The sequence below is a fragment of the Tursiops truncatus genome, chromosome X, assembly GCF_011762595.2.
Source record: "Tursiops truncatus isolate mTurTru1 chromosome X, mTurTru1.mat.Y, whole genome shotgun sequence".
Lineage (NCBI taxonomy): Eukaryota > Metazoa > Chordata > Mammalia > Artiodactyla > Delphinidae > Tursiops > Tursiops truncatus.
The window spans coordinates 14,918,020-14,942,094 of record NC_047055.1 but is presented as its reverse complement, the minus strand read 5'-3'; the positions used below and the strand labels follow the sequence as shown (position 1 = coordinate 14,942,094).

The 24,075-nt window shown below is 40.7% G+C and overlaps 1 protein-coding gene across 5 annotated transcripts in view; it reads right to left on the bottom strand.

Annotated features, from left to right (window-relative positions):
- Positions 1-1,046: 1,046 nt before the first annotated feature.
- The window catches only part of MAP7D3 (MAP7 domain containing 3), a 35,761-nt gene continuing 12,732 nt past the window's right edge, over positions 1,047-24,075 (bottom strand). For 2 of the 5 annotated variants that reach the window (XM_019919074.3, XM_073799358.1), the window contains 12 exons: positions 22,085-22,174; positions 17,207-17,853; positions 16,528-16,658; positions 16,058-16,266; positions 10,907-11,039; positions 9,286-9,421; positions 8,266-8,370; positions 7,196-7,249; positions 5,477-5,579; positions 4,236-4,431; positions 3,046-3,317; positions 1,047-2,460 (listed from right to left, as the gene is read on the bottom strand). In XM_019919074.3, coding sequence (XP_019774633.2) covers positions 2,453-2,460; positions 3,046-3,317; positions 4,236-4,431; positions 5,477-5,579; positions 7,196-7,249; positions 8,266-8,370; positions 9,286-9,421; positions 10,907-11,039; positions 16,058-16,266; positions 16,528-16,658; positions 17,207-17,853; positions 22,085-22,174 — 2,084 coding nt within the window. In that variant the 3' untranslated portion in view covers positions 1,047-2,452. Of the gene's footprint in view, positions 2,461-3,045; positions 3,318-4,223; positions 4,432-5,476; positions 5,580-7,195; positions 7,250-8,265; positions 8,371-9,285; positions 9,422-10,906; positions 11,040-16,057; positions 16,267-16,527; positions 16,659-17,206; positions 17,854-22,084; positions 22,175-24,075 lie in introns of those variants that run through there. The other 3 variants (XM_073799359.1, XM_073799360.1, XM_073799361.1) reach the window with 3 other exon arrangements.

Sequence of the window (24,075 nt, the reverse complement as noted above, 5' to 3'; positions counted from 1 at the left end):
GTGCCAAAGATCAGGGATAAACAAGGACCTCACCTTATCAAACACAAAACCTAGTGCAGTGGAACATGTTTCCAGATTAGAAACTAAACATGTATGGGCAGATCAAAACACTGGTTTGGCCACACACCATAACAGTGATGTCATGAAGGGATGCGCACGTTAACGGAGCACAATTACTGCCCGAGTGCACGCTCGGACTTTCAAAAGCAAATGTGTTTGCCTCACGTGCAGCCAGCACCAAATGTGATGTTTAAAAGGGCTGTGGGAGGGGCTTCCCTGGTGGCGCTAGTGGTTGGGAATCCGCCTGCCAATGCAGGGGACAGGGGTTCGAGCCCTGGTCCGGGAAGATCCCACATCCCACATGCCGCGGAGCAACTAAGCCCGTGCCCCACAACTACTGAGCCTGTGCTCTAGAGCCCGCGAGCCACAACTCCTGAAGCCCGCGCGCCTGGAGCCCGTGCTCCGCAACAAGAGAAGCCACCGCAATGAGAAGCCCGCGCACCACAACAAAGAGTAGCCCCCGCTCGCTGCAACTAGAGAAAGCCCGCACGCAGCAACGAAGACCCAACGCAGCCAAAAATAATAAATAAATAAATTTATATTAAAAAAAAGGGCTGTGGGAGAGGGAATGGGGAGTGACTGCTTGAAGGGTACGGGGTTTCTTTTTAGGATAATGAAAACATTCTGGAACTAGAGAGCGGTGATGGCTGTACATTGTAAATGTACTAAATGCCACTTACGTGAATTTTACCACAGCAGAAAGAAAGATACTTTAATCACTGGCCTCAGGTCACAGCCGTCACAGGGAAGAGTTAACAAGCACTGAAACGGGTGCAGGAAGAAGACCAGAGTTCAAAATTCCCATCTTAATGTCCCACGGCGGAAGTGACTGCAGAGGGGCATCAGAGGATTTGATTACTTATCAGAGGATCTGATTACTTATCGAACATACCGGTTGCCTGTGTTCATAGCTTGGTTAACAACTGGTGTCACCTTTATACCACCACCAGTACATTTTTTGTTATTAAAATAAGAAGAAAACTTGCTTTACCTGCAAAGTTTATTGCATAGAACACACACATTTATATGAAGGCGTAACAGTGTTTCGACATGTGAAATCTGTACAGAAAAATCTCAGAATCACATCTGTTAAGATGACTGTCTCTGCCTTTTGTATAAAAGAGCAAGTGTATAAACAGTTTTTAAACCTAAGGCACCAAGCTCTATTCTATAACAGAGATACAGTACTCTGAATAGCAAAGAACTAGGGGATCAAAGAATAACTACTTTCTTTTACTAATCGAAGACTGGTGGCTACAAAGAACACAGGCCTGCTTCAAACTATTTGTGATTCACCAGAAAACTCATTAGCATTAGGACCACTAATTTGAATTCAAGTTTTAGTCAATGGTTTAAGCAGGATTCAATGGATTTCAGGAAACATATATTCTGTGTACACGTGTGTGCGTGTACACATGTGTGCGTGTTCACCGTGTATGTCTCTGTGCCTATCAAGGGGACCGAAGAATAACACTGCTCCTGTACTCACTCGCAGCCAGCCGCTAGAGAAAGGCAAGCAAATTTTGATTCCACATCTCAAGCCTGAGTGTATACTGAAGGGCAGGCCTGGAGAGCACAAGCAGAAAAAGATTATACACAGTAAACATTTAGAGGAGTTAAACATACCCCATCAGACAACAGCCAAATACTGCCTTATGTACACAATAAACATAATAACATGTTTTTATAGATAAACTGCAGTATGTACTTCAAAATGAAACACTGACAAGATGCTAAAGATCACACCTTCTAGGGCTCCCAGTATTTGGGGGTATCAGTGCCTGTGTATGGGGCTGGCAGACTATGGCAGAGTTAGCGATATACATACATAGCGGTAAAATGTGATTTAGTATTTTGCAACCTTCTGTATTTGTACGTTAAGAACAATCCAAACAAAGCTCTTGTGAGGAACCTCGAGGCCCTCAAATAAGCCGTCATGTTCTCTACAAGATCAAATGTGAGTTTTTACTGGTAAATTAATTGTTAAATGGAGTAAACGTGATTTTAAGATTTCAAATATATACTGAGAAAAAACTATTCCTCTGGTAGAGATTCTCTTAGAAACTCAAGAGTTAGCATTTTATAAAGACACCCTTGATACATACTCAAACGTGTTGGCAGGAAAACACAAGAACGAGAGACATGAAGATTTTTACAGGAAAACAAAACGACTCTTTACTCAGAACCCTTGCTTGTGGGCAAGAGTCAAGATGATATGAGCATCTTCTGAGATATGTTAAGATGACGTTTTGATGTTTCCCGTTTTGTTTTTTTTTTTTTGAGAGTCATTTTCTTTGCCAGGTTCAAGTAGGAGGTGGAGAAATTTTGAGAGGTGTGCCTGGAGGTCAAAATCCAGAGTGGAGAATGGCTTCTCTTCCAGGCTGGATGAGGTTTACATATCTGACCAGAGGGAAAAAGAAAAGAAAGAAGGTTAGTAGAGAAAATGCTGGTTCCACACCAAGTGGGCCCCGGCTCCGCTCTGAGGTGCGCCTGGGACCCTCAAGTAGCGCCCCTGGAGTTGCTGACACACTGGTGCTCTTATAAACGTTCCCCAACCCCCAAATGGGCCCAAGCTCCTCTCAATTTCAAAGAGAGCTTCTCAAGGAAAGAAAAACAGAGGCCTTTTGGTTTTGGAAACACAAGTTGAGAGACTAATTCCAAAAAACTCACTAACCCTCTGCCCTGAATGATGATCTGTGTGCTGTAGAGCAGCCAGTGGATCAGGAGCGCAGAGGAACCTGAGGGGTCTGGGGTTTGAAATGAACCCCACTTTGTATATCTGGCAGGAAATGCAGGCCATAAAAATTAGAATCAAGTCATTTACCCTCTCAAAACTAACTTAACGGAGGGCTCTTCTACATCAACCTAGTTTTAGACCAACCACTGTCTTCTCCCTCACCAAGACAACCCTGGAACAGCTGGAAACACAGGAGGGTTCAAGGTCAACTACCTTTCAAATGAAGTGAAGATGGGATGAGGCCTTACCCAATAGAGCAGAAACAGATTTGCTTGTTTTCTTGTTGTCTACAGGTGGCTGGTGACTTAGGCAGGATGTCATGGGACCTTTCAGATGGTGTTTTCGGCTATCAGGAGGGATACTGGACTTAGGTGGTTCTATCTTGCTTGTGATGTCAATAATCTTGTCACAGACCCAATCCTGTGCCTCTGAATGTAAGCTCTTGGAAGGTCCCACGGTGTTGCTGGTTTCTGCCTTTCCGGTTTTGGCTGCTCGGTTGGCTGTTCTTTTGGTGGAGGACCTGGAAAGAGGTATTTTGGTTATAATCCAGATTATCCCCAAACCAAGGCTTTGCCTGAAGGAAGTTTTATTATTTAATTCTAAGAAATGCCTTGGACATAAACTTTCAGAATCACAGAATGGGAAGGCTGGATGGAAGGGACCCTGGAGATCACAGAACACACTGGTTTCCAAATTGTGTCCTCCCAGGTCCTAGGGCTCCACGGGAACGCTGAGGGGACCAGAAGCAGCTGCGCATGCAGGGCTCTAGGGACGCCGTCCCTACCGCAAGCAGATCCAGGACACGGCCAGTAAGGCGGAGTGAGGACTCATGTGGGTTTACTAGCTCCACTGCTCTTTCCACGCCATCACTGAGTCTCTTAGCAGATTGCTTCCACAGGCCTTGCAGGTTAATGTCTTTTCAGGCCATCGCCCAAGGAGCCTACCTTTCCAGGAATCTGGTCCTGTTCTTCTGACCTAACCTCTGACCCTCAGTTTCCCATATGTACAGTGAGGACTTTAGTATCAAACTCAGAGTTGCAATGAGAATTAAGATAGTTGAAATGCCTGGTATACTGCAGTCACTCTATCCATGTCCCCTCCCGGACTGTATGAGACAATACTAACCAGCATGAATAAAGGCACAGTTTGGAGTCAGGTGTATCTGGGTTTGAATTTGGGCTCTGCCCTTGAACGGTGGGATGCTGGGCAAATGAGGCCCATAATCTCTGCATGTCTGAGTTTCCTCGCCTGTAAAAATAGGGATGCTCATCCTCACTAAGCAAGGCTGCTGTGGGGATCAGTTTGTTTCTCTAAGTCGAGTGCTTGACACAGTGTTTGGTATAAACTGAGAGCTCAGTCAATCATCTCGTGCATCATTCTAAGAATGCCAATCATAACCCTTCCAAGTGTATTCTGATGAACTCACCTAGGGACTCACCTGGCACTCTTTGTCTGATTCAAAGGGTCTTTCACTCTTTTTTGTCTGAAGGTTTTCATGTCACAATTTAAAAGTGTTTTTGTCTCTTTACGGATGTAGCTACAAGTCTCATCTAAAAACACCAGCTTGCGAGTGTTCTTCACATTTTTAAAATGTGTTTTTGGTTTTGTGGATGACTCTGTGCCATTTATAAAAGCTAGAGAAAACAAAAAGAGCAAGAAGATTAAAACTGGAGGTTCAACAACAAGACAAGCAAGGTGCCTGCCGGCTCGGGAGGGAGCCTGCCTGAAGGCAGGAGCCGTCTCGTGGCAGCGCTTCCTGGAGCCATGGCCTGGACTACTGCCCAGCGCACAAGCCCAGCCAGCCCTCAAAGCACAAAGCGCCACCTTTAAGGAACTTGCCCTCTCTCCTTTGCCAGCAAAGAATGACGCACCGCGCTTCTTGCCCCTCCTCCTGGTGACCCTCTTATTTTAGTCTCACCTCCGACCTCGAGCTTTTCCAACGCCCTAAGGTGGAGCCTACAGCTCAGCTGCCCCTACTGCTCCGTTCTCGTGGCATTCCGGCCAAACTTCTTTTACGTGTGACCAGCTTGTGGCAGCACCACGGTCTGTTCATGTCTAGCTCCCCACTGGCTGTGGTTCCTCGAGGCCCCAGTAGCTAGCAGAGCGCCCAACTTGTGTGTTCAATACCCGCTACGCCATAAAGGGTGAACGAATCGTGTTTTCTCAAATGCCATTACTGTGGCCATTAAGTGGCTCCTACTCACCAGGGAATGAACGAGACTCAACAATACACCTTAGGGGCGCTCATATCACAACATGATTCTCATTTTCTCTCAGTAAGGCGGGGAGTGGCATTCTACCTATGGTCAGTCATGAATGCGCCACAAGGCCCTGAACTGCGAGATGCTGGTAAGCCTCACACTGTGCTGAGAAAGAGCTGCCATTTACAGTCTCTCAGCACAACCTGAAACACAGTAACAGCTGTAGCAGCAGCTAATATTTATTGAGAGTTTGCTATGTGTCAGGCACTGTTAGCACTACACGATCTCACTGCAATCTCATGCCCACCCTAGGGAGAGAACAACATTAGCTTCTCCTTTTTCAGATGGGAAAACTGAACACAGAGAGGTTGAGTAACTTACTCAAATCCACACAGCTCAGAAGTGGAGAAACCTTTGGATGAGCCTAGACAGTCCAACTTCTAAATACTGACTAACAGAACTCAGAAGGCAAGCAAACCTGATGGATGCATGTCATCAAAGGAATCACTGTCACTTTCTGACTCGTCCTCATCGTCTGCCTCGTCCTCCTCATATGCATCACTGCTGAATGTTTCTGTAGCCTACCATGAAAAATGAAAGTCATGATTACATCTAATATTCAGTCATCCTGACTTAGTTATTTCAAAGAAGACAGATTTCAGGGCTTCCCTGGTGGCGCAGTGGTTAAGAATCCACCTGCCAATGCAGGGGACATGGGTTCAAGCCCTGGCCCGGGAAGATCCCACATGCCGCAGAGCAAGTAAGCCCGTGCGCCACAACTCCTGAGCCTGCGCTCTAGAGCCCGCGAGCCACAACTACTGAAACCCGTGCGCCTAGAGCCCATGCTCCGCAACAAGAGGAGCCACCGCAATGAGAAGCCTGCGCACTGCAACGAAGAGTAGCCCCCGCTTGCTGCAACTAGAGCCCGCGTGCAGCAACAAAGACCCAACACAGTCAAAAATAAAAATAAATAAAATAAATAAATTAAAAAAGACAGATTTCACACCTGGATTGATGGCTAATTTTTGTCATTTCAGTTAAAAGGTAAAAAAAAAAAAAACTAACCTCTTTGGCCCACAGAATCTACAGAGGACAGGACAGGTGGCCCGTGTCTTGCAGCTCAGGAAAGCCACTCAAGAATGAAAGACTTCCCTGAGTGGGAGCCAAGGGGCAACAGCTTTGGGCTGGCATGGGGGATCTGCCAAGGTGGGGCCCTGGCTAAAAAAGTTCCTGGCTGCTGCTTGAGGCAGGGCATCTCAGGCCAATGGGCTAAACGATCCTTGAGATGGCAACTCCCAGCACTTTTCAGGAATGACATTTCTATTCTAAATTTTCATGGTATGAGTGACCACAACTGGGCAACTGTAAATAGGCAAAATATCAGTTTTGTAGCTCAGAGGGTAAAGAACACAGAATCTGGGGGCAAAAGACCTTAGATGCACGCAAACCATCAAAAGACAGGACACTGGGGCCAGGGAGGGAAGGGTGGCAGTAAACAAATACTTATGAGACATACCCTGAAAGCACTAACCATAAAGGAAAGAAGCTGCTAAATTTCAGTTCATTAAAATAAGCTTCTGTTTATCAAAAGACATTATGAGAGTGTGAGGCAAACTACTGCACAGGGGCTAATAACTGCAATACAGATGTCCCAAGGGCTCAGAAGTAGAGCAGGTAAAATCTCCTACAGATCAATACGAAAAAGGCAGGTGACCGACTGGAAACAGGGGCAAAGGACTTGAAAAGGCACTTCACCAAAGTGAATCTCCAAATGGCCAATAAGGCACCCGACTCCATTAGTCATCCAAAAATATGGATAAATTCAGCGATGTGAAAATCAAGAACTTCTATGTAGCAGCAGACAGCAAGAAGACAAGCCACAAACTGGGAGAAGATATCTGCAACACATACAAGAAAGGAGAAGTTTCTAGAACATTTAAAGAACTACCAATGAGTAAGGAATAGACAAGTCAGCCAGAAAGTTTTGGGCAAAAGACCTAAACAAGCGTTCCACACAAGAAAAAACATGAAAGCTAACTAAAGGTATGAAAACATGCTCAACCTTTTTAATAATCAGGGAAATGCCAATGTGACATGTTATTTCATTACCACCAGAGATGGGCAAAAATGAAAAAGTCGGCAAGAATGTGAAGCAACAGGAATTCGTATGCACTGCTGGCAGGAGCACACAGACTACCTTTGAGGTATTTGAATCTGGCCTTCTTGTCCGCTTCATAATTTCCTCAATTCTCTATTTAAAGGAAAATAAAAATCAAACATGAAAACAGATTAAAAACAAAACACTGGTCCTGAAGAAGTTGATTATTTCCATGTTCCAGAAGCGGACAATATATATCAGTGACTGCTCCAACGCCACAGATATAACCGACGCAAGACCCTGGGCCGGCACCTGGGTGCCTTCCTTCAAGCCCAGTTTCATGACCATCTAGAAAACACCCTGAGCAGTGATGGGCGTACTTGTTATCCTAACACAGAAATCCAAATGACTTCTCACTCCTGATTTTGCCGACATGGAAGTTTATTACTTAGACTGAGCACATATTATTGCAAACCAATTAGAACTTGTGAACATGATTTTAGTCAGAACAGACCACGAGTGAAGCCGAGTTAATGAAAAGAATGCACCCCAACAATGCAACCCCGTCAGAGGTTTTGTTACTAGAAGGAGCACATGCAGGAGGGATAAGAGTTCCCTTCTTTCCTGAAGGTGAGGAGAGCTACAGCTCTCTGGCCTCCTCAGGGTGACTGATCTCCTGACAGAGACGCCATGAAGTACCTTGCTTGGTCCAGAGCCTTCCTTGCTCCCAGACAAGCCACGTGGGTTGCACAAAGTGAGGTCCTACCTTACAAACAGCTTGCGCCTTGGCTTCTCAGGGAAGCCTCCACCTTCTGCTTCTTCCCACTCAGTTGCTGAAATTTCCAGCCCAGTTTAGAAACAACTCTAACTTCCACCAACCCCTACCATGACCTGAGTGACTCTATTCAAAGGAGCTTTGTTCCCAGAGATTTGCTGTACAGAGATATCCCTGTAATGGTCATCAGTGGTCCACGAGGGAGACGTATGATCAGTAAGAGGAGATCATTCTAGGGAGAAGGGGTCAGATCCTTGGATAAGAGAGCACAGAGGGAAAACAATCAAGGCTAGCATATCACTTACTTGTCATTTTCTAAAACATGTTTTGATATCACATGCCCAACATTGTTTTAAACAAAGAATCAAACCCCCCAAACCGAGAGAAGGAGTACCTTTTTTCTTTCTAATCTCTCCTGCAAATTCTGTAACATAATTCTCTCGTGTTCCTTCTTGCGTTTGTCAGCCTCCTCCTGAGCTTTTATTTTCGCATCACTTTTCTAGAAAATTTGTACAAAAATATCATTTAATCTCAATATATCTGAATGACATCAGTGAAACAGTAAGATGTTATCCAGAATAAAAGAATGTAACCTTTTGATTGAGTACCCACATATATAACATTCAGGGATCATCAGTTTTCAAACCATTAGCAAACATACACAAGAACTAGCCTATTATCACAAGGATTTACAAGCCATGCTAATCCCCTTCAGGACCTCAGGGCTGTCAGACCACGACTGTTTCAAGTATGTATGTGATTGTGTAGTCTTCCACTGACACAGGCATCAGAAGCCAAGTCTTACACTTCTCAAAAGCAGCAAGAGGATTCCTAAAGGTACTTTCTCGAGGAATGCAAATGCATTACAATCATTTATGTAACATATTAATTGATTTTGATTAATGATACACTAAAACTGGAATATAAATTAGGCTACAACAATAATTTAAACTGAGTATAGTCTGAGCTCAGTTTGGGGGTTTATTTACCTGGTGATTTAAATTTACATGGGTGACATTCTCATCAGTGAATCTGATGAGGCATTCATAATTTGTATCTTATCTGTTGTGGCACAGGTGTTAAGTGTCACCACAGAATGCAGGGCTGGGAAGAGCGATCTGGATTTCCCGAAACCAAGCTGTAATATTATTTATGGAGACGAACTAAAGGACTGCTCATCTGTAATCTGCTGCTTTCTGCTTCTGTTTCACTTGTAAAACATTCTGGGATTCGGCCAAGGGTGGCTGAGAACAACTCACACAGACACGGTAACAGCGAGACTGTAATGTGAATGCAAGCAGAGCATGCAGCATCTGCTTGTTTTCTGTCTTGGAGAAATAGACTTTTGCTTTGGGTTTCTACTGAATTTTAGAATCTGGTTCTCATCCCTTGATCAAGTGGGGAGCCGGCAAACCTGGAGTTCCACTCTTTGGTCTTGTTGTTCTTGACTTCCTTCCTTCTTTATCTCCTTCGGTGGTTGCCCATCTCCAAATTCTGAGAACTCCTCTTGTTGGCCTTCATCTGCTTTCTTTGCTATGTCTTTCATTTTCCTGATGACACAGAATATTTAAATAACTCTTACTATGTGCATTTTTATAGTAAAGCTGCTTGTGTATAGTAATACAATTTCTATTTACACCAGATTCACCACTTTTTCTGTGTTGTTACTACACAGGATTTGCATAATTTCATCTTTTTTAAATGGGGGAAGCTAGCCCTTGGGAGTAGAAAAAGATTTCTGTCAAGTAGTGGGCTACTTTGCGTCTTAAAACACAAATGCGCGTGCTATAAAATCACTCCTTCTTAACTGTTTTAGACGTATGCTCACACCCAGTCTCACATGGGGGTGTGAGAGACGAATTTAGAGGAGGGTCTGGTGGTGCTCAGAGGAGAAAAGCCCAGTCTACAGTGACTGGTCTTCAGGGCTTTTAAAATGTTAAACTAGCTCTGTTTTACATGAAGCAATGAATAATATTCTTCAAGTTATAGGGGTGTTTTTTCTATTCATAATGTCTCCTCCTCCTTTCTCCCAAACCCATATAAGGTACATGGAAAGCATGTGACTGTGATTCAAAAACACTTAATACTTAAAAACAAAGTCAGGACTGTAGTTATTCTTTGCAGGCAGTGGACAGAGGTTTACATCAGAAGGCCCCAAATCAAATGGGCCTTGAGATCGAAGATCAAGAAACCTTTAGATTGAGGTAGAATGCACACAACTGTACATGACAATGGCAGCCCACAAGTCACTGGAAACCCAGTAAAACACAAGAAGTATCCTTTCCAGGTTTACAGATTTTTTCTTTTTTGGTAACTTTTTATTTTCAAACTTACAAAAAAGTTTCAAGCAAAGCTGCTTTACCAGTTACTAACTCTATGTGTGTGTATGTATTATTTTTTATGAACCGTCTAAGGATTGAATTCTGAACTAAAACAAAACTGTATTAAGAATGTCACTGGGACAAATGGCAAATTGAACTGCTGACTCTGAATTAGAAAATAAAATAATATTTTCCTGATATTAGTTATTATACTCTGGTTATGTCAGAGAATGGTTTTGTTCTTAGGAAGTATACACGGAAGTATTTAGTAGGAAAGGGTCATGATGTATGCAACTTATTCTTAAACAGGTTTACAAATTCTAAAGTTATAAAGGACTTTTGAAATAGAGAAAGGGGCTGATGCCAGTGAATGGCAACAGAAAGAGTCTTGTGTGATCACTCAGGTGCTCCTACTGAGATCCAGGCCCCTGACATGAGTTCAGGTCTCTATGCATCTTTACAGCACACCTGACGGCACATGACACATAGAGACTAAAAAGGACCATACAGTCATCTACACACCAGCGTCCTGTCTGCTTGAAATGCTCCCCACATTTGTTTAAAAGGCGACGAGTCATTTCTGATTCACACTGGAGAAAATGTCAGTTACTATTTGAGAACTTATAATACATCTAACTTGAGGATAAAGTCTGACTTCCAGAATTCAGGCCCCAGCCAAGATTTACAATATAGAAAGGATGATTTTGTGCCAACCTTTGTTCCATCTCTTTTTGTAGTCTTTCTTCCTCTTTTTCCTTTTGTTCACGAGCAAGGCGTCGTTTCTCTGCCAAAATTTTTGTTGCCTCCTCGGCATTCATAGGCCCTGGTGTGCTTTTATTACCAGACTCTAATTTAAATTAACATGTAAAACAGTTAAGTTTAGGGAACCTACTGCCTCTAAGTCCAACAAAGAGGTGCAAGACAACCTGTGATGTTAAAAAAAACCAAACAGTATGTCCGTGGTCTAAAATGTATAAATAAACTATAAGTGATTTATGTAACAGCTTTTGTTCAAAAGCCCAGCTCCCGCCCCCTCACCCCCACCCCCCAACAACAGAAGTAGCATATTGTTGATTTTTAACAACTACCTGTTCCAAAATGAAATAATGTACTCCTGCTTTGGTTTAGCTGTTTTGAGATACCTGACTGAATTGCCTCTATGGGAAAAAACTTAAGATATACTGAATATAGAGGAAGACAAGCTTATGCTCGGTCCAAATGAAGTGTACAGATCTTTTATTTTTTAAGTTATTTTGTCATGCCATGCAGCTTGCAGGATCTTAGTTCCCTGACCAGGGATCGAACCTGGGCCCTGGCAGCAAAAGCGTCGAGTCCTTAACCACTGGACCGCCAAGGAATTCCCTGAAGTGTACAAATCTTAATTACTCAATTAAACAAAAATATATCCAGCGTACATTGTGCAGCATCTTTACTAAATAAATACTGTTTAGCTAACTGTTGATAATAGTATGCTAACATATTTGGTTGATCATAAAGTGGCTAACTGTAGATAATCAAAGAAACCAAGACTATCACTAAAATAAAGTGACCACATGGAGGCATAACATTTTAGTTCATGTGACGAATTTGTTTTAAGTATGACGAATTTGTTTTAAATAAACTACATACAAAAATGAGGATTTCAGGGCTTCCCTGGTGGCGCAGTGGTTGAGAGTCCGCCTGCTGATGCGGGGGACACGGGTTTGTGCCCCAGTCCAGGAAGATCCCACATGCCGCAGAGCGGCTGGGCCCGTGAGCCATGGCCGCTGAGCCTGCGCATCCGGAGCCTGTGCTCCGCAATGCAAGAGGCCACAACGGTGAGAGGCCTGCATACCGCAAAAAAAAAAAAAAAGATTTCAAAAAATCAGGAATAAATAATTTGTAATAAAAAGATCATTTCTGTTACAAAGAATTCACAGTGGAATTCCTTCAAAAAGCAAAATTCACGAGTGTATTTAAAATTAAGTAATGTCAATGGATATTAAGAATGCATGTAATACCAAAAAAGAAAATTACAGGCCAATATCTTTGATGAATATAGATGCAAAAATTCTCAAAAAAAGACGTTAGCAAACCAAATCCAACGACACAAAAAAGATCATACACCATGATCAAGTTGGATTCATCACAGGGTCACAAGGATGGTTCAACAAACGCAAAGCAATCCATGTGATACAACACATCAACAAAAGAAATGACAAAAACCACATGATCATCTCAGTAGATGCAGAAAAGGCTTCTGATAAAATTCAGCATCTCTTCATGATAAACTCTTACCAAAGTTGGTATAGAGGGAACATACCTCAACATAATAAAAGCTTTGACAAACCTACAGCCAATCTAATACTTAAAAGTGAAAAGTTAAAAGCCTTCCTGCTAAAATCTGGAAGAAGACAAGGATGCCCACTCTCACCACTTCTATTCAACAACAGTATCGGAAGTCCTAGCCATAGCAATCAGAGAAGAAGAAATAAAAGGTATCCAAATTGGAAGCAAAGAGGAAAATTGTCATTATATGTAGTTGACATGATATTATATATAGGAAACCCACACAAGACTCCACACAGAAACTACTAGAACTGATAAACAAATTCAAATTTTTGCATCTATATTCAACAAAGTAGCAGGATACAAGATTAACATACAGAAATCCGTTGCATTTCTTTACACTAACAATGAAGTATCAGAAAGGGGAAAAAAATCCCTTTTAAAATTGCATCAAAAACAATAAAACACTTAGGAGTAAACCTGACTAAGGAGATAAAAGAGTTATATGCTGAGAACTATAAAACATTGATAAAGGAAACTGAAGATGATTTAAAGAAATGGAAAGATATCCCATGCTCTTGGATTGGAAGAATTAATATTGTTAAAATGGCCACACTACCCAAAGCAATCTACAGATTTAATGTGATCCCTATCAAATTACCCATGACATTTTTCACAGAACCAGAATAATCCTAAAATTTTTATGAAACCATACATAAAAGACTCAGAATATCCAAAGCAATCCCGAGGAAAAAGAACAAAGCTGGAGGCATAACCCTCCCAGACTTCAGACAATACTACAAAGCTATAGTAATCAAAACAGTGTGGTACAGGCACAAAAACAGACATATGGATCAATGGAACAGAATAGAGAGCCCAGAAATAAACCCACATATCTATGCTCAATTAATCTTTGACAAAGGAGGCAAGAATATACAACAGAGAAGACACGGTCTTTTCTGTAAGTGGTGTTGGGAAAGCTGGACAGCCACATGTAAGTCAATGAAGTCAGAACACTCCCTCACACCATACACAAAAATAAACTCAAAATAGCTTAAAGACTATTAAAATATAAAACAGGACACCATAAAACTCCTAGAAGAGAACATAGGCAAAACATTCTCTGTCATAAATCGTAGCAATGTTTTCTTAGGTCAGTCTCCCAAGGCAATAGGAATAAAAGCAAAAATAAACAAATGGGACCTAATCAAACTTATAAGCTTTTTCACAGCAAAGGAAACCATAAGCAAAACAAAAAGACAACCTATGGACTGGGAGAAAATATCTGCAAATAATGTGACCTACAAGGTCTTAATTTCCAAAATATATAAACAGCTTATACAACTCAGTAACAAAAAAACAAAAGCCCAATCAAAAAATGGACAGAACTAAATAGACATTTCTCTAAAGAAGCCATATAGATGACCAAAAGGCACACGAAAAGATGCTCAACACCACAAATTATCAGAGAAATGCAAATCAAAACTACAATGAGGTATCACCTCACACCAGTCAGAATGGCCATCATGAAAAAGTCTACAAACAATCAGTGTTGAAGAGGGTGTGGAGAAAAAGGAACCCTCCTACACTGCTGGTGGGAATGTAAATTGGTAGAGCCTCTATGGAGAACAGTATGGAGGTTCCTTAAAAACTAAAAATAGGGGGTTTCCCTGGTGGCGCAGTGGTTGAGAGTCCACCTGCCGATGCAGGGGACACAGGTTCGTGCCCTGGTCCGGGAAAATCCCACATGCCGCAGAGCGGCTAGGCCCATGAGCCATGGCCGCTGAGCCTGCGCGTCCAGAGCCTGTGTTCCGCAACGGGAGAGGCCACAACAGTGAGAGGCCCGCGTACCACAAAAAAAAAAAAAAAAAACCAAACAACTAAAAATAGAGCTACCATATGATCCTGCAATCCCACTCCTGGGCATATATCTGGAGAAAACCATTAATTCGAAAAGATACATGCACCCCATTGTTCACAGCAGCATTATTTACATTAGCCAAGACATGGAAGCAAACCAAATGTCCATCGGCAAAGGAGTGGATAAAGAAGATGTGGTACATATATACAATGGAATATTACTCAGCCATAAAAAAAGAATGAAATAATGCCATTTGCAGCAACATATTAGGACCAAGATGTTATCATACTAAGTGAAGTAAGCTAGACAGAGAAAGACAAATAACATATGATATCGCTTATATGTGGAATCTAAGAAAATGATACAAATGAAGTTATTTACAATACAGAAATAGACTCACAGACATAGGAAACAATCTTATGGTTACCAAAGGGGAGGGGTGGGGAGGGATAAATTAGGAGTTTGGGGGCTTCCCTGGTGGCGCAGTAGTTGAGAATCTGCCTGCCAATGCAGGGGACACGGGTTCGTGCCCTGGTCTGGGAAGATCCCACATGCCGCGGAGCAACTAGGCCCGTGAGCCACAATTACTGAGCCTGTGCGTCTGGAGCCTGTGCTCCGCAACAAGAGAGGCCGCGATAGTGAGAGGCCCGCGCACCGCGATGAAGAGTGGCCCCCGCTTGCCCCAACTAGAGAAAGCCCTCGCACAGAAACGAAGACCCAACACAGCCATAAAAAATAAATAAATAAAATTTTAAAAAAAATTAGGAGTTTGGGATTAAAATATACACACTACTATATATAAAACAGAAAACCAACAAGGAACTACTATATAGCACATGGAACTATACTCAATATCTTGTAATAACCTATAATGGAAGAGAATGTAAAAAAAGAATGTGTATATTTATATATATATATATATATATATATGTATTAACTGAATCACTTTGCTGTACACCTGAAACTAACACAACATTGTAAGTCAACTGTATTTCAATTAAAATTTAAAAAAAACAAAACAGAAACAGACTCACAGACATAGAAAACAAACTTACGGTTACCAAAGGGGAAAGGAGCAGGGGGAGGGATAAATTAGGAGTTTGGGATTAGCAGATATGAACTACTATATATAAAATAAACAATAAGGTCCTACTGTATAGCACTGGAAACTACATTCAATATCTTGCAATAACCTATAATGAAAAAGAATATGAAAAAGAATACATATATAGCTGATTCACTTTGCTATATACCAGAAACTAACACAACATTGTAAATCAACTGTACTTCAATTAAAAAAAAGAATGGCAAAATACCAATATGATACTTTTTGGAACCCACATACTGACCTGACACATGTATGGTCTATGTATGGAAACTGCCCTACAGCTCCTGAAGGAAACCTGCTCAGCCACAAATGGCTGGCGTGCTCTCTCCAAGGACGGAAAATACCTTAGGGCCATCCACTATCGGAGCTGGAGGGAAATGCAGGCACCACCTAGACCATGGCACTCATCCAACCCATCCATACTTCCAATATCAGTTCCAAAAATGGGGGTAAGAAGTTCCAGCAAGCAAACAAAAAGCAGTGTGCCAGCGTGACTGGTGAAATTCTCTTTATTTAAAAGAAAGTTCGCTTCCTAAAGTTCTCTGCACTGGGGAGTAAAATGACGTTGACAGTTCCCAAACTACCTTTTCTGTGTTGCTGAAATGAACTTCTTAGTGAACGAACTCACCTTCACAGATCATATCCTTTTGGCTTGCAGTCTCAGAGCTGTTAATGGTGTTAGAGATGGCTTCATTCCTCATTCCAATAGTACCTAATGCATTTTGTGCAAATACGGTACGCTGCATAGGAATTACTCCACAGGAAAAAGAAAACTGCGTCGACTGTTTTGACGTGGCGGGTGAAGGTGACGGGGGGCGATTCTTTTGGATTTGCCTGCTGGGAAAAAGTAATAGTTAATGGGGGAAGTCTGGTATGGTTTTGTAATACATATGTGATGATTTTTAGTGTACCATTTCATAAGCTGTAATGTCTTGACTTTATGATATAATGATATTTTATAACAAAGGTAAATCCATTTTTAAAGGCTCTTCCCTTTATATTTACATTACCATGCATACTAAATTATTTATGAAACACTGATGTGAAATTTATCCTGGTAAAATACGTATCAGGAACAGTGGCAAATAAGCTACTTACCTAGCACTGATGGGAGATGGAGGACACCACCTGCTTGTAGGAGAAGATGACCATCTATAACACGGTATCTGTGATGGTGATAGGCGCTTCTTCGTAATCGGGTTTGAGGCCTGTTTGTCCGTTCCTGATTTCTGAACAGATCAATACAATCAGATAAGAAATTACTAGCATTACCTTTTGCAGCTGGCTTTTCAAGAGAAAAATATTCTGAATAACATATAATTATAGCTCCTTAAACTCCCAATTTTCCTTTCATGCATGAGCATCAGGTACAGAGATACATTCTTCCAGACTAACAATTTATATTACACAATTCAAGCATGTCAGAGAAATAATTTAAAAGAATTCTTTTACTTCAAAACCTACTTTTATTTTTAAATCCTAATTGAGGTTTGCAATAGTTCTCAAAAACGTTCCTTCAGAGTTTAGAAACACAGTTCATATAAACTGCTTTATTTTGTCTCTTCTACTAAAAATTAACCAATATTCCAGCTTTGGGGGGGTAAACTCTGCAACAACGAATATCATATAATTTTAAATTATTAAAGTGAATTTATTTTATCACAGAACGCTATAAATAAGAAGTTGCTTATGTTGTGAAATCTGACCTATCATAATCTATACAACAAAACATACAGATTTTAATAGAAAATTTCTCAATGAAAGGCACTTGTCGAACCTGTGAAGAGTCTTTCATTTTCACCTTGGAAGACATTCCCATGGTCACCGCAGGGGAGGCCTCGGGGGGCGCCTCCATACTTGCCTCAGAGGGCACTTCTGTACTCTCCTCTGGGGATGCTTCCACGGTCGCCTCAGGAGATGCTTCCACACTAGCCTCAGATGACGCTTCCGTGCTCACCTCTGGGGACGAGTCCACGCTCACCTCTGGGGATGAGTCCATGCTCACCTGTGGGGACGGATCCACACTCGCCTCAAGGAACAGATCCTCGCTTGCCTCAGGTGATGTTTCCACGCTAGTGGGGGGTGTTCCTGCGCTCGCCTCTGGAGGTGCTTCCAGGCTCACCTCGGTGGATACTTCCAAGCTTGCCTCGGGAGGTGCTTCCACGCTCACCTCAGGGGATACTTCCAAGCTTGCCTCGGGGGATACTTCCAAGCTTGCCTTGGGGGGTGCTTCCACGCTCACCTCCAGGGGCACTTCCACACTCGCCTTGGGGGCCGTTTCCACGCTTGTCTTAGAGGGTGTGTCTACTTTCTCCTGGGGAGGTATTACCACTGTTGACTTGTGAGGCACTATGGTACTCTTCAATTCATCACTGCTGTGCTTAAGCAGGGGCATGTTTACATATTGGAATATATTGTGGATGCCTGTAGGTAAATGAGGACAGAGAGTGAAATTCCACACAGCTAGAAATTTGATAAGACAGAAATGCACCATGTAACAATATAAAAACAAAGAGACTGCATTTATTAGGAAATGACAGGGATTACACACAACACAGAAATGTTTACTGAAATGGATCACAGACACAGAACAGAAGCATCGCAAAGTTGGTACTTCAGAAGCAGCACCACCACCAAGAGAGGCATTGTGAAAACAGTCCACTCCAGACGAAAATAAGATGCTTCTCCAAAGCTGATGTTTGCCGTAAGCCATTTCTATTTTAATCACACTATAGTTCAGAAATGATTTTCATAGAAAATTACAAGACCTTCAATGCTTTTTAAAAGTAATCTAAACAACGTCACCAAGGCCAGGGATCTTACCATTACAGGTGATTACATAAGGCATTCTATATATGATCGTTTTAAAATAGAGTATAAAAAAGCATTTTCTCACCCATACTAAAAATTGTAATAAGACATTAATCAGAATGAGCTGGATCTCCAAGGTCTCTTCCAGCTTTAACAATCTAAATATTTTTAGCCTAACAAATGGACAAAAGTCCTAATATCCGGTACCAGCTAAGATAGAGGAAAGTGATAATACTAATGTTGGGAACCAGGCAACCTCATGCACTGCTGGTGGAAGTATGGATTGGTATATGCTCCCTGGGAAGCATGTTGGCAATAGTGTATCAAAAGCCATTCTAAAAAGTACACACTCGGGACGTCCCTGGTGGTCCAGTGGCTAAGAATCTGCCTTCCAATGCAGGAGACAAGGGTTCGAGCCCTGTTTGGGGAACTAAGATCCCACATGCCGCGGGGCACTCAAGCCTGCATGCTCTAGAGCCCACGCGCCGCAACTAGAGAGCCTGCGTGCCGCAACTACTGAGCCCACGCATGCACACCAGAGAGAAGCCTGTGCACCACAACAAAGATCCCGCATGCCGCAACTAAGACCCAACGCAGCCAAATCAATCAATCAATCACTATTTTTTTAAAATAAAAAGTCCACACTCTTTGTTCTTGCAATTTCACTTTTAGGTTATTCTGAAGAAAAAAATCAGATAAATAAATGAAAATGTATGTATGAGATTACTTACTACAGCATTGTTTAATAATATAATTTAATAATTATATTTAAATATAATCCAAATATTCAACACAAAACTTGGACTATACTAAGGCAGTCATTAAGAGTAATAATATACAATTTTTGGACATAGAAAACAGTATATGTTGAGTTTAAACAAAAGCAGGTTACGATCCCATTCTATTAAAAAATATGTAAACGCAAAGAAAATATTCAGTTATCAGTGGGTATTGGAATAATAGAAAATTATATTTAAAAATTTTCTACACTAAATATTTATTGCTTTATAATAACGTGATTTTTTTTTTTTTGGCCATACCACGTGGCTTGTGGGATCTTAGTTCCCTGACCAGGAACAGAACCTGGGCCCTCGGCATTGAGAGCATGGAGTCCTAACCACTGGACCACCAGGGCATTCCCTAAAGTAAACATTTTAAGGAAGGTGTTTGGTGGTAGCTTTCTAAAGACCTGGTAAATATAAGACTCGGTTATTTTTTAGTCCCTCACTTTTGGTAGAGAAAGCATTTTACTTACATACTTGTATGTGCCTAAACAGTCACTTATTTAGCACTGACTGTGCTACAGAAAATAGAGTAAGTGTAATAACTAGATTTCTAATAACTACAGAAATTTAAGGTAAAATATTGAGGTTTTTAATAGGAGTAATATATTAAAATAAAATGAAAGTAATTAGAATACCTTACAATAGACTCAGGGGAGACTGGTAGAAAATAATCTGACACACATACAACTAGGCATAAACAAAGTTGAGGATTACCAAGAGAAGTAAAGCTGCACTACCACAAAGTCTATGACAGCACTTTGGTTTACTAATCATACGGATATAGACATAAAAATAAGCAAAGGGGGTGGGATATATTCTGGAAAGGAAAAAGTGGAGAAAAAAAGACAAAAAGGATGGGAACAATGCACTAGAGCTCTCCATTACTAAGGACTTACTATCTAAAGGCATGTCTAACATGATATGTAACCTATAAATGAGAAAATCCACATAACCCTGAAGATCTGTTTTATTTTACTAACAATCTTTATGTTCTTAATTAAAAGCTAAAGAGCCGCTCAATGTTGTTCTTTCACATTTTAAGAAAAAAAGAAGGGTGGAGTAGGACACTTTCTCCCTTGATATTATTTAAGTTTTTCTATATTTTTAAAATCCAGTACTTTTCACAGTACTGTGATACACTTAAACACAGGTTAAGAAACCCACTGTTTTACAATTTAACAACCAAAGGTCCCTATCTCATCCTATAAATTAAACTGATAACTATTCTACCCTGCTAGAAATCATAAATATGCAACATAAAATGTTGGGTAGAATCACTCATTTGCAAAGTATTGATTCAAATTATTTTTATGCCTTACTGTAGAAAACTAAGTGATACAACCTACTTTTAAGCACAAATACTAACACTTTCAGGCACTCTACTCTATGCCTGTTACCTGGAGTACTGCTTCCAGAAATTAATAATGAAACAGCACTTTTGTTCCTGGCTACTGACGCTTTTGTTGGGATGAACAGGAGACGGATTAAATTATTCTCCCAAAGACTAGTGTATAACTGACAAACTAAATGATGAGAAAAAAACAGAAAGGATTTGATTCGAGGTCTCACAAATAAATGCAAAGCAAGAAGGAGCAATGTGAACTGCTGCAAATGATAACTTTCCCAGCCTAAAAGCAGAGGCAATGAGAGCCACACATATATAACAGGACTGAAAACTGCCACCTGATGGGACTACACTGTTAGGGAAAAGAATACCTGAATAGAGGGGCAAAGGCCCCAGCATACCACAATAACCCCAAAGCAGGAATCCAGGTAATGTATCTAGCAGAACCATACCCAATGTATGGAGTCTCTACAGAGGAACTCACACGTGGAGAAAATAGTTGTACATGACAAAACAACTCTGACATGGATTCCTCCAGATGTATGTCACTGACAGTCACATTGGTCAAGTCGATTGCCAATAGCTCCAAGAGACTGAGTGAATTATTCTGTTAAAAGTAAATCTTGTAAATAGCTTGCTCCAATAAATTTTTATGTTCAAAAAGATCCCTGTGGGGGCTTCCCTGGTGGCGCAGTGGTTAAGAATCCACCTGCCAATGCAGGGGACACGGGTTCGAGCCCTGGTCCGGGAAGATCCCACATGCCACAGAGCAACTAAGCCCATGAGCCACAACTACTGAAGCCCACGTGCCTACAGCCCGTGCTCCACAACAAGAGAAGCCACTGCAACAAGAAGCCCACACACCGCGACGAAGGGTAGCCCCTGCTCGCTGCAACTAGAGAAAGCCCGTGCACAGCAACAAAGACCCAACACAGGGCTTCCCTGGTGGCGCAGTGGTTGAGAGTCCGCCTGCCGATGCAGGGGACACGGGTTCATGCCCCAGTCCGGGGAGATCCCACATGCCACAGAGCGGCTGGGCCCGTGAGCCATGGCCGTTGAGCCTGCATGTCCGGAAAAAAAGACCCAACACAGCCAAAAATAAAAATAAATAAATTTATAAAAAAAAGAAAAAAGATCCCTGTGACAATGACATTTGTTATAAGAGGATGTGACCTGAATCAATTAAATGGAGAGTCTTCTGTAAGTGAACAGTTTGTTACGGAAAAGAAAGGAAAATCATGTTTAACAGGGAAAACTTAGGGGGGTGTTAGAAACAACTTTACATAAAGAAGTACTTCAGTAATAATTTGGAAATCTTGTGTGTAATCATCAGCAGTGAAAACACACCCAAAGGATAGATGTAGATTATGCTGTGAAGCAACAAAGCAAAGCTTTGAAGTTCAAAATGTTGCCGGTAATTTAGAACTTCAATGTGCGAACTGATGAAACATTTGAAGGGAATCAAGTGCTTCAGGACAACTCTGTCTATACCAACATTCTGTGACCTCCTCAGCTTCACTGCAGAATTATATATTTCATTTGAAGACTCTTCTGGCTTCAGCCAAATAAGCACGGCACCAAAGTACATTTTTTAGTTAAAGAAGGGATATTTTGGCTTCCAATGTTTTGGAATGGCTTTTCAAGCAGCTGAATGTTGACATAAATATAATGCTTTTAAACCACCATTTAAGACCGGTACATAGAAATAACTAACCAGGTGTTTTTTCTTCCACTTGTTCTGTAGATGAATGCAGTTTGCTACATCTTCTATTCAGAGATGAGCTTCTCCTCTTTTCTGTTGTTTCTGGAGATCAAGGGCAAAGAATTTTACCTTTTACAAGCTGTTTATATATATTATTTCAGGGGTGAGCCACCCGTTCCCAAACATTTTTTATCTTATTTAAATTTCAAGTATTATGCAGAAATTTTACATGCCCAAACTTAAAACTAGTTTACTCTTTAAGTAAGTTATACGAAGTGAAATAAAATTATTTAGGAAACAGTAAAAATTAAGCGGGAAAATCTGATACTGACAACATCAAAGTTCCCAAATTAGGAATATACAACATTTAATTTTGGACACAGTCCATAACATCTATTACTAAAGTAATTTATAGTTCAGTTTTAACTTGGTTTTTTTGGTTTTTTTTTTTTTTGGCTGTGCCACGCGGCTTGTGGGATCTTAGTTCCCTGACCAGGGATTGAACCCAGGCCACGGCAAGGAAAGCACCAAGTCCTAACCACTGGACTGCCAGGAAAGTCCCTTAACTAGCATTTTTTAAATAAAAATGATCATTAACATTTGGTATAGATGTCACAATTTTATCAACCCAAACCAGTCATATGGGAAAAGACACTTTTGTGTCTTTTCCATTTCACTTGAAATATTATGGTTCAGGATACTGATGAAAGTCTTTAAAGAAGAACTTCTCTTTTGGGAACCTCTAAATTAAAGTACGTATGACAACATAGCATCTTGTGAAAATTCTTGAATTGATAATGTAATTGCACAGCATGAACCACAGAAGTGTAATCAATTCGACCATGTGATGAAATCACCTATCCCTCATTATCACACTGCAAGAAATGACAAAATAGTGTGAACAGTTATTATAAGTCAGCAGTGAGCAGAAGAAAAACAGACTATTTGAATCAGTCAAGATTTAAAGCAACGCTATTTAAAATATCACAGGTTAGATTATAAACTTCATTTGAGTTTGAAATGTTCATCTCTCTGGATTGAACAGGTTTTATTTCAATTTGAAGGGATTTTACAAAGGTAAGCCACTGAAAATATTGATTTTATTTTCAATAAAATTATTGGAATCATTAATTTAACGGCATTCATCATTTCAGAGTGTGCAATATACTGTAACTTTAAGCAAACACTTTCATAAAGTATCTTCCACACATACCTTCTTATATTAAAAAGTTACTTGGAATTGTTCCTTCAGCGCAATTCAACTAATTATTAACTTGAAAGTCATCACCTGTCCCTTCTCTTTACATGTCTCATTGATACAGCAGGCACACATATTAATGAAAACACACTAGTGTTTGTTCATTATATTAAAAATGTAATAAATGTCTGTGCAAGAAATCTCTGCTAATTCCTCCAAGCAATTAGATAGTAAAACATGGCCAATGCTTATGAAACAATTAAAATAAATTAAAATGAAAGTATATAAACATAACATTACAATGAATGTTACCTAGTTTTTCTAAAGGATTGAGTTTGTGAATAATAAATTAATTACATGACAAGCAAGGTGTTAAAGAAAATCCTCCCACATTAATCTATGAATGAACCTGGACTATACATAAAAGTGCTCTGGGAAAGCATATTGAGGGTGAGGGTGGAAAGTGGATCAACTTTTATTGGACCATTACAAGAGAAAATTAGATGCACCAAGACTGACAAACAATGAAAGACCTCTCAAGTTCATCGTTGGAAACTGTAAGAGTTCTAAAAGTACAAATAACGTAAGGATGAACAAAACAAAAATCCTTTTCAACATATTAAAACTATAATATTTAGACAAAAATGGAAATCTTTCCTATTAAGTTAGACAATTAACTAATTATACTTTAAATGAGGTCCAGAATCTTTTGCTGTAGTGGAATTTTAGAGCAATCAGCATCGCTCAAAAAACTGCCAAGGCACCTAATAATACAAAAGAAACATTTTTAATTCAAACTATAATT